Source organism: Dromiciops gliroides, chromosome 1, assembly GCF_019393635.1.
Source record: "Dromiciops gliroides isolate mDroGli1 chromosome 1, mDroGli1.pri, whole genome shotgun sequence".
NCBI lineage: Eukaryota > Metazoa > Chordata > Mammalia > Microbiotheria > Microbiotheriidae > Dromiciops > Dromiciops gliroides.
The window spans coordinates 276,994,423-277,007,906 of NC_057861.1; the positions used below are offsets into that span (position 1 = coordinate 276,994,423).

General features: G+C 39.7%; 1 protein-coding gene across 4 annotated transcripts in view; it reads left to right on the forward strand.

The window, feature by feature from the left end:
• TRIM55 (tripartite motif containing 55) overlaps nt 1–13,484 on the forward strand; it is a 78,521-nt gene that overhangs the window by 52,958 nt on the left and 12,079 nt on the right. Inside the window, exon 10 of one of the 4 annotated variants that reach the window (XM_043974990.1) lies at nt 503–1,051. The exons of the other annotated variants lie outside the window; for them this stretch is intronic. Coding sequence (XP_043830925.1) covers nt 503–535 — 33 coding nt within the window. The 3' untranslated portion in view covers nt 536–1,051. Of the gene's footprint in view, nt 1–502; nt 1,052–13,484 lie in introns of those variants that run through there. 4 annotated transcript variants of the gene reach the window in all.

The window sequence follows — 13,484 nt, forward strand, 5'->3', positions numbered from 1 at the left end:
TCCATATGCCATCTTTGGCATATATATATTATATATATATGTACATATATATTATATATATATGTGAATTCTTAAATGGACTAACAGATTCATGCATAGTTAGAAATAACTTTGCACATTGATATTTTAATGGATTAATGACTTTACCTATGTGGGTATTTCCCACCCTCCCACCACCAATGGAACCTTCAACCTATCCATGCCCTCTCAATTTTTATAATTCTTATCCACATCTTCCCATAAGTCTTCTTTGAAGACTGATCCAACATGCCAGAGCTCTCCTTTTAGGTCTCTAGGACTTTAGATATTTCAAGGATACCAGTGTGACACTAGCTGACTATGCTTCTGTTACCCCTACTTCCTTCATATGATCAACCCACTTCTTTTTCCAGTGGAATGTGTCCTTGATGATGTCTTTACACTAATTTTTGTATACGAGTTATCCTTGTTAATATGCTGTAGCATGCTTAAATCTATCATGTGCTTTTCCATTATTCTTTAGGTCACTTGCCATTTGGATTCCTTTGAGAACTAATAGAAATTCTTGGAAAGCATCATTGGGGAGAATAATGGTGTTAAAAACGTGGGTGATTTCAGAAAAGCATCAGAAGTCTCTTGTAGATTGATACAGAGTGAAGTCAGCAGAACCAGGAAAACAATATACATAGTGATTGTAACAATGGAAATGGAAAGAACAACAACAAAATACTTGAATACTATGTAATTATAATGATGAAGATTGGTCATAGAGAAGCATTGAAAATTACACTGCCCTCACTTCCTTGACAAGGAGGGGACTGTGGGTATAGAACATTTCATATGATGTTAAACTTGGTCTATGTGTTTGTTGGTTTTGTTGTCCTTCCCTTTTTCTCTTTTATTCTTTCTTGAAGAGTTAGCTTACTTAGTAGGAGAAGAGGGAAGGAAAACTCAGAAATGAAAGTGATATAAAAACAAAAGCTACCAATTAAAATACATAAGAGAGAAGATGGGTGACTTTTAAAGGAGGACTTTAGCAGTTAAAAATAAAAAGATATCAAAGCCCTAATGGGAACCAAAGGTTCATTCCTAGGCCTCTTTCCTCATACCTAATTGATAAGTTTCTGATCTTGAGATTTTATGGAATCTCCTTTACTCTCCCTCTAAGTCCCCAACTTATTTAATCTTCATCAAAAGACTGTTTTCCATTTATAGAACTGATAAACAGAAAAATTCATAAGAGTTTCAACCAGTCATAGAAAACATTCAAATTATCTTTCCTCCCAGTGTACATATAGAGGATAAAATCATTTTCATGCAAATGGCCTTTGGGACTGAAACATCCTTCCCTGTATCATGATCAAATACAAACCTCAGATTCCACTAGAGACCTAGAGGTGAGAGATGTCAAAGGCTGGAGGTGCTGCCACTCGTCTTTCCTGAGCCAGTTTAATTTCAAAAGTTATTATGGAGCATTAAAAAAAATAAGAAAGGGAACAAAGAGCATGGTGTTATTCTACTGCTTGATTTCCCATGAGTATGGATGCTTCCTATGTTCTATGAAACGATATATTTAACTTTCCAAAACAAATAGAAATGAATGAGAATTAAACTGTGTTCTCTCAATTTAATTGAGGGATTCAGGATGTCAAATTATTTTCAAACATAAATCTCAACCACAGAGAGAGAGAGAGAGCACATTGTGTTTCACAAATGATGTCTACCAAGCTTACAAATCATTGCCTCCCTTATGCTGGGAGATGGGACTGTGCTGGAATTCAATTATGACAAAAATAGAGGGACAACGGATCAGTGCTCCACTGGCTTGCCACGTTCTCTGTTTCACGTTGAACAGAACAGGAAGTGGTGGATGTTAAGGGTGCAAAAAGGCAAGAATCTTTGCATTTTAGCTCACAGTTTCCCCAAACAATGTGCAAGACCAGGTTAGCTCCAAATAGGAAAATAATAATGAGGCCACTGCAGCTAATGTGATTCATTTGTGTCTTGAGGCCACATTTTGTTGCTTTCTCCCCCTGGGTAAGTAATATTCTAATAGTGGTTGATTCTTGAGTTTTACTAGGAAGCCAAAAAACCAATGATAAGTGTCACAGGAGACTACGGGTCACAAGGTCAGCCTAAATAAATACCATAATAATAGGAAACGAAAGTGTAACTAGCCACTTAAAGAGGGAGGAAATAATTCAATCCTACAGGAATGTTATACAGGTTCTGAATTAATTTCCCCTGACAAATTATATCTTTAGCTCTCCTATACCAGGAGAACCATAAAACATGAGGCATTTTGTGGTATTGTAATTAAATAGCTAATATTATTCTTGCTTCCTATGTTTCCAAATTTTTTATTATTCTGCTTTTAACCCATGCCACTTACTAGAGATAGGCATGTTGTGGACATTACTGCTGGAAGTCATGAATCTCAGTAATTGAGGATTTATTCAGTTGAGGCAGCTAGGTTTCTCAGTGGTTAGAGAGCTAGGCCTAGAGTCAGGGAGACCTAAGCTCACATATTGTCTTAGACACTTAGACTAGCTGTGTGACTCTGGGCAAGTCACTGAACCTCTCTGCTTGCCTTAGTTTCCTTAACTGTAAAATGTGAATAATAATGGCACCTGCCTCCTAGGGTCCTTGTGAAGATCTGATGATATATTTGTAAAGTACCTAGCACATATATTATCCATTGTGTTCATAAAGTTTGAAAATAACTAAGACAGAGTCTGGGAGTGAATGCACTGACTTCACCTGTTCTGATAAGACTGTGGTAAAATCATAATGAGTCCAAGGATTCAGTTGATCCAAACACCTGTTCCAGCCTTAGAAGCCTTGAAACAGCATATTAAGCCTCTGGCAATTGTGTGGACTTTTTTAAGGGTAGCAATTTAAGTTCCTTGAGGGTAGGGGCTGTTGGGATTTTGTTTTTTAAATCTGTATCCTCAGGACCTAGTCAGTCAGTCAACAAACCTTTATTCGTTGCTTACTATGTGTCAGACAGTGTGTTCTGGGCATAATAGGTGCTTGTTGGATTGGATTGGATTGGATTGTAGGAATTTGTTGTCCTGTAATGGATTAGTCTATATGTGATTCTGCTTCTGAGACCTAGTACTGTTTGTTTGTCTTTCCTTTTGACATCTTTCTTTTGTGTTCTTTGTCTACTTTGGGAGGAGGAGGAATATTATTCGTTGGCTAAGGGATAATGTTAAATAAATAAAATTAAAGGGAAGGGGTTGCCTTGGTTTTCCCAGGGTTATAGTTTGTATTTTCCCATCACATTCATAGTGGCCACACATGTCATTCTTTAGAATAGTGGAAGCCAGTCATATAGCTGGACAAGGGATGGGTCTGTGGCCAAGCCCACCATTAGGGTTTAGACTGTTGGCCTATATTCATGCATGTTACACACTTTGACTACCATTCTACTAGAAAAACCAGGTAGGTGGTACAGTGGATAGAGTGCCGACCCTAGAAAAACCCTGATACTAAATGAGTCAGGAAGATTCATCTTCATGAGTTCAAATCTGGCCTCAGTTAACTAGCTGTGTGACCCTGGCCAAGTCACTTAACTCCATTTGCCTTGGTTCTTCATTTGTAAAATGAGCTGAAGAAGGAAATAGCAAACCATTCCAGTATCTTTGCCAAGAAAACTCCAAATTGGATCATTAAGAGTAAGACACAACTGAACAACAACAAAAGTAGAGCTGTCTTTTATGGGATAACAAAATGGGGCATGCCATGAGCAATGGCCACATTTTATTCCCCTGGGGAAAAACAGTGTTGAATTCATGGCAGTAGCTACATGTAGTAAGGCAGTGCTTCCATTCCTCTATCTACCCATCTCCACTGGTCCCAGTGTTTATCAATACCAGTTACTCTGACTTCATCTCAGAGGGGTGGCCATTATGCACCATTTTGAAGCACTTTTCTCCTGACCAGAGCAAAATGCTTTCCTGATATCACCTCCTCAAGTCTTATCATGGCTCTGGAAAGCAATGGTGGAGAGCAATAGTGCCAAACTCAAGTAGAAAGGGATTCCTGAGGGCCACAAATTAGAAAAACACAAATTAACATTATCTATGTTGTATTATATATATATAATTTTTTTTAGGGAGGCAATTAAGGTTAAGTGACTTGCCCAGGGTCACACAGCTAGTAAGTGTTAAGTGTCTGAGGCTGGATTTGAACTCATGTACTCCTGAATCCAGGGCCGGTGCTCTATCCACTGTGCCACCTAGCTGCCCCTTGTATTATATTTTTTATTTATTTTGTTAGACATTTCCCAATTACATTTTAATATGGTTTGGAGTGTACTAGGCAGTGAACCTGACACATCTGACATAGAGAAAAGAATATTAGATTTGGGGTTACCAAACCTGCACTGAAATGCTATTGGTGATAACACCCCAAGTAACCTTTAGTAAATCAGTTCATTTCTCTGGGCTTTACTTTCGTCATCTACATGTGGCATAGAGCTGCATGGCCAGGGTGACACAGTCAGTAAATATTGCAGAAGGTATATTCACCCCAGCCTTTTCTGATTTCAGTCTAGAGTGCTATCTACTACTTGCAACTTCAAACCATGTATTTAGCATCAGAAAACTTGACTTCAAGTTCAGGCTGTTATTTACCTCCTATGTAACTTTGAGGAAGTTGCTTCATATTTCTGGACCTCAGATACCTTATCTGAAAAATGAAAGGATTAAATTTGATAAATTCTTTACATTAAAAAAAAATTCTTCATCTTTTCCAAGTTCATCCTTCCTTTTCTCCTATGCAGAGAACCATCCCTTATAACAAAGGAAAGAAAGGAAAGAGAGAGAGAGAAAAAAGAAAGTGGGGGGCGGGAGTTGAGGAAGGGCAATTTAACAAAATTAATCAACACAGGCCTTAATGACACCCAAGGTCATTTCCTTCCTGGATATTTTATGTTCTTACAAGAAATAGTATCCTCTTGATATAATTGGCTTATCAGTAAACTGTTTCCCTTCTGGGGCTTGTTAGGTAAATGGCCATGTTGATTTGTTTTTCTCCATTCATAGGGCCCAGCATTTTCACAGTTGGATGTCCCATTCCTAACATGCTTCAGTTACTCAGCCGTCATGCCAGAGCTTGTTTCTGGTTGACAAACATGGCCATCAGAACTCTCTGGTATCAGTTGCCAGGGCCCAGCTCCTTCACTTGGACATGAGTCACAGGCTGCCTCTCATCCACTGAGTTTCCCACTGTGCTCTCAGGTTGCATTTTTCTCTCCAGTCTGGAATTCGTGATCCAATGCTCAGGAATGTTAAGTGGGGGACCAGGACACTGACCAGGCTTTCTGTCTTTCTTACAAGGACTCTAAAAATGTCCAGAACATTCCTATTTGCACCTGTTTTCAGCATTTGGTTTTATGAGTGGCAGTGTGATACAATAGAAGGAGCCCTAGGTTAAGAGTCCCTGGAGATCTGGTCTTGGTCTTGGCTCTGCCACTCCTTTTGTTTAGTTTTCTGTCGGTGATTTTACTTCTCTAGGCTTCAATTTCTTTATTTTTAAACTAAGAAGGATAAATTAGATCATCTCCAAGGTCTCTGCTGGCCCTATAAAAACTCCCATTTCTAAGATTTAGCTTCAAAAAACAGAGTGGGCAATACTGTCATTAACAGTAGATTTATCCATTTCAGTCCAACCAGATTTCATTGTTGTTTATTCATTTCAGTCATGTTCAACTCTTTGTGCCTCCATTTGTTTTGTTTTGTATTGTTTTTGTCATTTCCCTCTTCAGCTCATTTTATAGATGAGGGACTGAGGCAAAAAGGGTTACGTAACTTGCCCAGAGTCACACAGCTAAGCAAGTATCTGAAGTCAGATTTGAACTCATGAAGATAAGTCTTGTTTCCAAGTCCAGTGCTCCTGTGCCACCTAGCTGCCCCCAGATTTTGTTATCCTTGAGGAAAATGTTTTATTTGGCTGAGTTAGATAGACTCTTCATCCACCCTAGATTCCCAAATGCTATCTGGAACAAAGTGCAAGATCTACAAATCGTAGTAATTCATTAGTCAAACAAACAAGCATATTTAAGTGAATATTATATAGTTCTCACAAGGTTCCCGCTGTTTTGGGAGAAATATCTCCTCTTTGAGCTCCTACAATAGGTTACTACTGCTTAATAAATCTACCCCAACACAGACATTCTAGAGACTAAAAACCTAGGTTTATTATTATTCTCAAGCACAAGTTCAGGAAGTAACAGATTGGAATTTCTGGTAAACCATTTATAGAAGAAATTATATCAGAGAAACAGTGAAATATTTTAAAAATATATAACAATAGGCCATAAAGGTCACATAGGCCTAGTCAAACAGATTATCTCATGCTTCCTTCAGTTAAAATTGAAAAAAACTAAGTCAAAATGGAATCGTGATTTCATGTATTCCCTAAGGGAACAGACCTAGTTAAAACTACTCTATAGGTAAACTAAACTAAATTTAGAGGGTTCACAATGGGCTGATTGAGGGAAGAAGATTTATATACCACAAAGATAACCAGAAATCTTGGAACCAGGAGAATCCCTTCAGAAAGAGTGAGCTAAATCACCTTGGGAAGCTCAAAATTCTCCTTTGCCTTCATATCTGAGAAATGTAAAAAAGTCTTCACTTAATATTACCATTCCATGAGTCAAATTTTGGTCAGGGGAGGTCAAGTGTTAATATTAACAGGAAACAGGCTTCAGTTAGCCAAAATGAAGGAATGGCATGATAAAATTGAATAAAAGGAACTTTTCAAAAATTCCCATCAAACACCTTCGTTCAGGTCTTCATCATCTTTTGTGTGGATCACTGCAGCAGCCTCCTAATTAGTTTCTCTGTTTCAAATCTCTGTTCTTCACATAAGAGACTCTACCTCCCACCTCCATGTCTTTGCCCTGGCTGTTCTTCATACATAGAATGCAATTCTTCCTTTCTCCCTTCATGTACTATCTCTTTCATGAAGCCTTTTCTGATTCCCCCCAAATGCTAGTATCCTCCCTCCCAACTACCTTGTATATAACTCCTACTATAAGGACATAAATGTTTAATAAACTTATATTTGTACTGTATTTTATTCTTATATGTACTTGTCTCCTCTATTAGATTGTGAGGTCATTGCTAGTAGAGGTTGTTTCATTTTTTGTTTTTGTATCCTATTACCTATGGAAGTGATTGGTACATAGAAGTTTTTTAATGAATATTTGTTGGTTGGTTAATTGATTGATAGATTGCCAATCACTGGAGACTAGGTGCTGGGCACAAAAACAAAATTGAACAGTAGCTGCTCTCCAGAAACTCATATTCTAGCCAAGGAAATGAAACATACATGCATATACACATATGGCAGCCAGGTGGTGCAGTGGATAGAATGCTGGGCCTGAAGTCAGGAAGACCTGAGTTCAAATCTAGCTTTCTAGCTTAAGAGTCTTACTACTTGTGTGACCCTGGCCAAGTCATTTTACCTCTGCCTCAGTTTTCTCAAGTATAAAATGGGGATAATAATAGTATTTACCTCCCAGGGTTGTTGTGGGGATTAAATGAGATAATAATTATAAAGTGCTTAGCATAGTGCCTGGCATATAGTAAATGCTATATATATGTTATTATAATTATATTTGTTACATATTATTATCATTACTATAATATAAATAGATAAAAATAGAGGGTAAACACAAGGCAAATCTTATTACTTCTACTTCTATGACATCTCTCCACTCCCACATCTGCTACCGTAGTTCAGGCTCTCATTGCCTATAGCCTAGATGATTGCAATGGTCTCCTAGTTGGTACCCCTGCCTCAAGTCTCTCTATAATTCATCCTTGTTCCCCTCAAGTATAATCTGACCATGTCACTCTTCTACTCAGCAGACTCTGTGGTTGGTGACCTAGTGCCTATAAGATTAATCAAATACTAACATCTCTGGTTTGGCATTTAAATCCCTTCAGCCCTGGCTGTGGCCTATTTTTCATCCTTATTGCATTGCTGTCGCTCTCACTCCCTGTGGTCCAGCCTCACCCGTCTTCATGCTGTTCTTAGAAGGCATTCCATGTGTCTTTGTTTTTTTATTCCATGTGTCCTTGCCCTGGCTGCCCTTCCAGCATGGAAGGCAATCCATTGTTGCCTTCTCTCCTCAGAATCCCTAGTTTCCTTCGAGGTTCAGTGGAGGAGCCTTGTGCTACCTGAGAATCTTTTTAATTCTCCCAGCTGCCAGTGACTTCCCCTTAAAATCACCTTGTACCTACTTAGCATGTATCTCATATACACCTCAATATGTGCGTGTTATCTCCCCTGGAAAGATTCTAATCTCTCTGGAAGCAGGAACTGTTTTTGCTTTTGTCTTTGTATCTCTTAATACCTAGCATAGCACCAGCAGCATACTATGCACTTAGTAATTGTTGATTGGTTGATTGAAGGCCCTTAGGCAGTAGGTTGGTACCAATCACTGGAGGGATCAGAAAAAACTTCATTTAGGAGGTGATGTTTGAAATGAATTTCAAGAAGGTTAGGGATTCTAAGAAGCAGAGGGGAAGAGGGACTGCCCCAGGGGGTCAACTGAGACCAGAGATGGATTGTCATGTGAGGGACAACAAGTAGGCCAGTTTGGCCAAACCACACAATACATGAAGGGGAATAACATGTAATAAGTGTGGTCTGGTGCCAGGTGTAGAAGGGTTCTAAACCTAGAAGTCTATATTGGATGCCAGAGAAAACAAGGAGCCACAGAAGTTTTTTGAGCAGAAGTGTGCTATGATGAGAACTGTTTTAAGAATATCACTTTGGGAGGGCAGCTAGGTAGTGCATTGCGTAAAGCACCAGCCCTGAATTCAGGAGGACCCGAGTTCAAATTTGGCCTCAGACACTTACTAGCTGTGTGACCCTGGGCAAGTCACTTAATCCTCATTGCCCTGCCAAAAAAAAGAAAGAAAGAAAGAGAAAAGAAGAGGAAAGGAAAGGAAAAGAATATCACTTTGGCAGCTGAGTGGAAGACTGGAAAGGGGAGAAACTTGAAGCCGGTAGGTGAAATAAGAGACCCTTATTGCAATAATCTAGGTCAAAGGTGATAAGTGCTAATGTTTATATAATACCTTGATGTTTTGCCAAGTGCTTTAGTGTCTCAATGGATGCTTAGACAAAAGGGGTGAGGTGGGTGCTATTATTATCCTTATTTTATAGATGGGAAAGCTGAATTTAAGTGTATCATTCAGATAATTGGTGTCTTAAGCAGGATTTGAACTGAGGGCTTTCTGACTCCGGGTTTATTGACTCTATCCCCTACCTATGCCACCTAGCTTGAGTGGAGAGAAAGAAAGGAATGTGACAGATGTGGTGGAGGTAGAATTGATAATAATTGTCAACTAGTTGGATTCAGAGGGTGAGTCAAGTTTGAGAGGATAACACTTAGGTTGAAAACCCAGGTGAGTGACAGGATGGTTAGTGACCTCCAAAGAAATAAGAAAATTAGGCAGTAGAAAGGATTTGGGGAAAGGAGGGAAGTGAGATAATGAGTTCAAATTTTAGTCGCTGTGGATAGGGCTTTGAGCCAGGGATAGGGGGTCTTTTATCTGAGGACCACCCTAGCTAAATTTGGAGAAGCTTGTTATCAAAATGCTGGTCAATCAATCGGTGCCTACCAAATATCAGGAATCTGGGATACAAAAGCAGAAATGAAAAATTCCCTGTCCTCAAGGTGTTTACATTCTGTAAGTGGAGACAACATGCACACATATAAGTATATGCAAAATAATTTAAAATATTTACAAAATAATGGAGGGTTCCAAACCTGGCATCAGGAAGATCTAAGTTCAAATGCAGCCTCAAAGGGCAGTTAGGTGGCACAGTGGATAAAGTACCTGCCCTGGATTCAGGAGGACCTGAGCTCAAATCCAGTCTCAGACACTTGACATTTACTAGCTGTGTGACCCTGGGCAAGTCACTTAACCTCTGTTTGTCCGAGTTTCCTCATTTGCAAAATAGGATAAATAGCAATTCCTTCCCAGAATTGTTGTAACAATAAAATGAAATAATATTTGTAAAGCACTTTGCAAAACCCTAAATTGATAAATGGGCAGCTAGGTGGTACAGTGGATAGACTACTGTGCCTGGAGTCAGGAAGACTCATCTTCCTGAATTCAAATCTGTCCTCAGACACTTACTAGCTACGTGACTCTGGGCAAGTCACATAATCCTGTTTGCCTCAGTTACCTTGTGTATAAAATTAACTGGAGGAAGAAATTGGAACCATTCCAATATCTTGTCAAGAAAAACCCAAATGGGGGTAGCTAGGTGGTACAGTGGATAAAGGACCAGCCCTGGATTCAGGAGAACCTGAGTTCAAATTCAGCCTCAGACACTTGACACTTAATAACTGTGTGACCCTCAGCAAGTCTCTTAATCCTTATTGCCCTGCAAAAAAAAAAAGAAAGAAAAACCCAAATATGTGGAAATGTTTTGCATTACTGCATATGTATAACTTATTTTGAATTGCTTAAGTTCTTAAGGGGAGTGGGGAAGGAGGGAGGAAGAGAATTTGGACACAAAGTTTTAAAAATTAATGTTAAAATTTGTTTTTATGTGTAATTTAGGAAAAATTCTAAATAAAGAAAAACTCAAATGGGGTCACAAAAGAGTCAGACATGACTGAAAAATGACTGAACAACATTACAAAGTGAATTAGAGATGCTAGCTATTATTATTACTAACAACAATAATAAAATAAATGCAAGGCAGTTTTGAATGGGAGACTCTAGCAAAAGGGAGGAACCAGAAAAGACCTCGTGTAGGAGGAGATTTGAGATAAATGGGGAATTCTAGAGTTGGAGGAGATGGAGGAGGACATTCTGGATATGGGGGACAAGACAACCTATTCGAGGGTACCAGAATGGGGAGATAGATTGTCCATCTGCAACAGTAAAAAAGCCAATCCAGGGGCAGCTAGGTGGCGCAGTGGATAGAGCACCGGCCCTGGATTCAGGAGGATATGAGTTCAAAATTGGCCTCAGACACTTAAAATTACTAGCTGTGTGACCCTAGGCAAGTCACTTAACCCCAATTGCCTCACCAAAAAAAAAAAAAGCCAGTCTGGTAGGACTGAAGAGTATATTAACTGAGAGTAAAATATAACAAGACAGCAAAGGTGGGTTGAAGCTAGGTTGTGAAGGGCTTTGAATGTGACTTGGAGGTCACAGGGAATGAATGGAGTTCATTGAGTAAACCAGGCCACTATGAGAAGAATGTTTCTTGGCCAAAGCACCCAATTAAGACCAACTATTGAAGCATGTAGGGATTGGGATCTGCTTTTGTGGATGATCCATACAGATGGAATATTTTGGAAAATTAAAAATAATAGCTTAATACATCAACTCTCCCAGATGACAGGGCTGTATTTTATTAGAGGCCTTCAGTTCCTTTACCTAAGGGATAAAGCTGGACCTGGCATTTCATTGGTAAAGGGAATTCCTGGGTGAGGAGACATCCTTTACCAAAGCAGGTAGCACCTTCTCTCAAGTCAGTCTTAGTTGCCTAGAACCCTGCAGTTGGATGAGCTTTGCTCAGGGTCTCACAGCTCTTATGTATCAGAGGCAGGATTTCAATCCAAGTTTCTCAGGCTTCAACATCAGTTTTCTATGCTTAGACAAAAGGGGTGAGGTGGGTGCACCACCCTATGCTGTCTCTAACCTTACTCTAAAGAAGTGATTCATGGCAGAATTTCTGCTATAATGTCAGCACAAATCTAACCTGACTTCTTGTAGTCTGTGATTTACTTGTATAGCATGGCATGGCTCATTTCCAGGCTCATCTTGGAGACAGAATGTCCATGTTGATGCTAATTGAGCCATCAGGTCAGTTAAGTTCATGGTATCCCTCATAATTCCACCCTGGGCAAATGATAGGTAAGGTAAAGGGAATGTACTGCAGTCCTTCATGGGAACACCAAACAACTAACCAGTATGACAGACTTCTGTGACAGGAACATTTTAACTGACACAAGCATATTTTAGGAAAATATTAGGAATATTTTAATTTAAATTAAATTTTTTTGTGAGGCAATTGGGGTTAAGTGATTTGCCCAGGGTCACACAGCTAGTAAGTGTCAAGGGTCTGAGGCCGGATTTGAAGTCAGGTCCTCCTGAATCTAGGGCCAGTGCTCTGTCCACTGCACCACCTACGTGCCCCCCGGGTTGGCTTTTTAAAAAAATAAACCACCACTAATTCATAGGATCATAGATTTAGATCTGGGAGGGGCCTTAAACACCATCTAGTCTAAACCCTTCACTTTGATTTAAGGAGAGATATGTTTTTCACTACTCTCTTAGCCTGTACTCTGGTCTGCAAGCAACCACAGGCCTGCTTTTTTGACCTGGAACTATGAACAGGACCCTGCTCCACTGTAAAGCAAGCTCTGGTGTGCTTGTGTTCTCCCCTATCTGGGACTACCATCCAAGATTGTGATCTGGATCCAAGTATGGACAAAGCCACAGAGTCCTGCCTTGGTGCTAACAAAGGGACCCCTGTAATCTCCTTCTGGCAAACTGTTCAGCCCACTTATTGTCTGTGGACTGAGTTCCAGAAGCAGTTGCTGCCACTGCTGACTCAAAGGCTCCTGAGGCCTGCTCCTGGTTTTCTGGGGCTGGATTTGCACTGTCAAGGCCTGCAGTGGCCTACTCTCCACTCTCACCCCAGTACAACAGACCTTTCCTGCCAACCGTCTTTGTCTGGAAAGGTATTTCACCCTGTCCTTTTGTGGTTTCTGCTGCTCCAGGAATTGTCTTATGGCGTTATTTGAAAGTATTTAGAGGGGTTTGGAGATAGCAACCATAAGGGTAGTAAGCAGCAGAGCAAGAATTTGAACCCAGGACCTCTGGCTTCAAATTCACCATTATTTCTAATGTACCCCTCTATATGTTGATATCCATTTAATATTATGCCTTCCTATTAAATTCCAGTCTGTCTTACTTCAAGGATACATTCTATCGCAGGCTTAATAGGATGCTTCCTGAATATCTGTAGCTAAGAAGTTGGGGTAATGAACCTCTAGCCTTAGCAAATGACACTCGGCCTGGACATGAAACTTTTCCAGTTTAATAGTCTCTTTCAGCTCATGCCTTTCATCCATCGGCCTAGCCTTTGACATCCTGGAGTCACCTCCATACCAAGATGATGAGTCATTGAAGGACTTCAGTGGAGCGTTGGTCTTTCTGGTCTGGCTAAATGGCAATAACAAGAGCTAAAATTTAAGACTTATTATTATTTAATTGATTGATTGTGCTTTAAGGTTTGGGAATCACTTTATATAAATTATCTTTGTTCTAATCAGCCTACATTTAAAGTATTGGGTTCAGTGTCAGAAAACACAGTTTAGGAAGAACATTGATAAGCTGGAGAGTATCCAGAGGAGGGTAACCAAGATGAAAAAGGGCCTTGAGTGAATTTCATATGAGGGTCAGTTGAAGGAGATTGGGATGATTAGCCTGGAGGAGAGATGACTC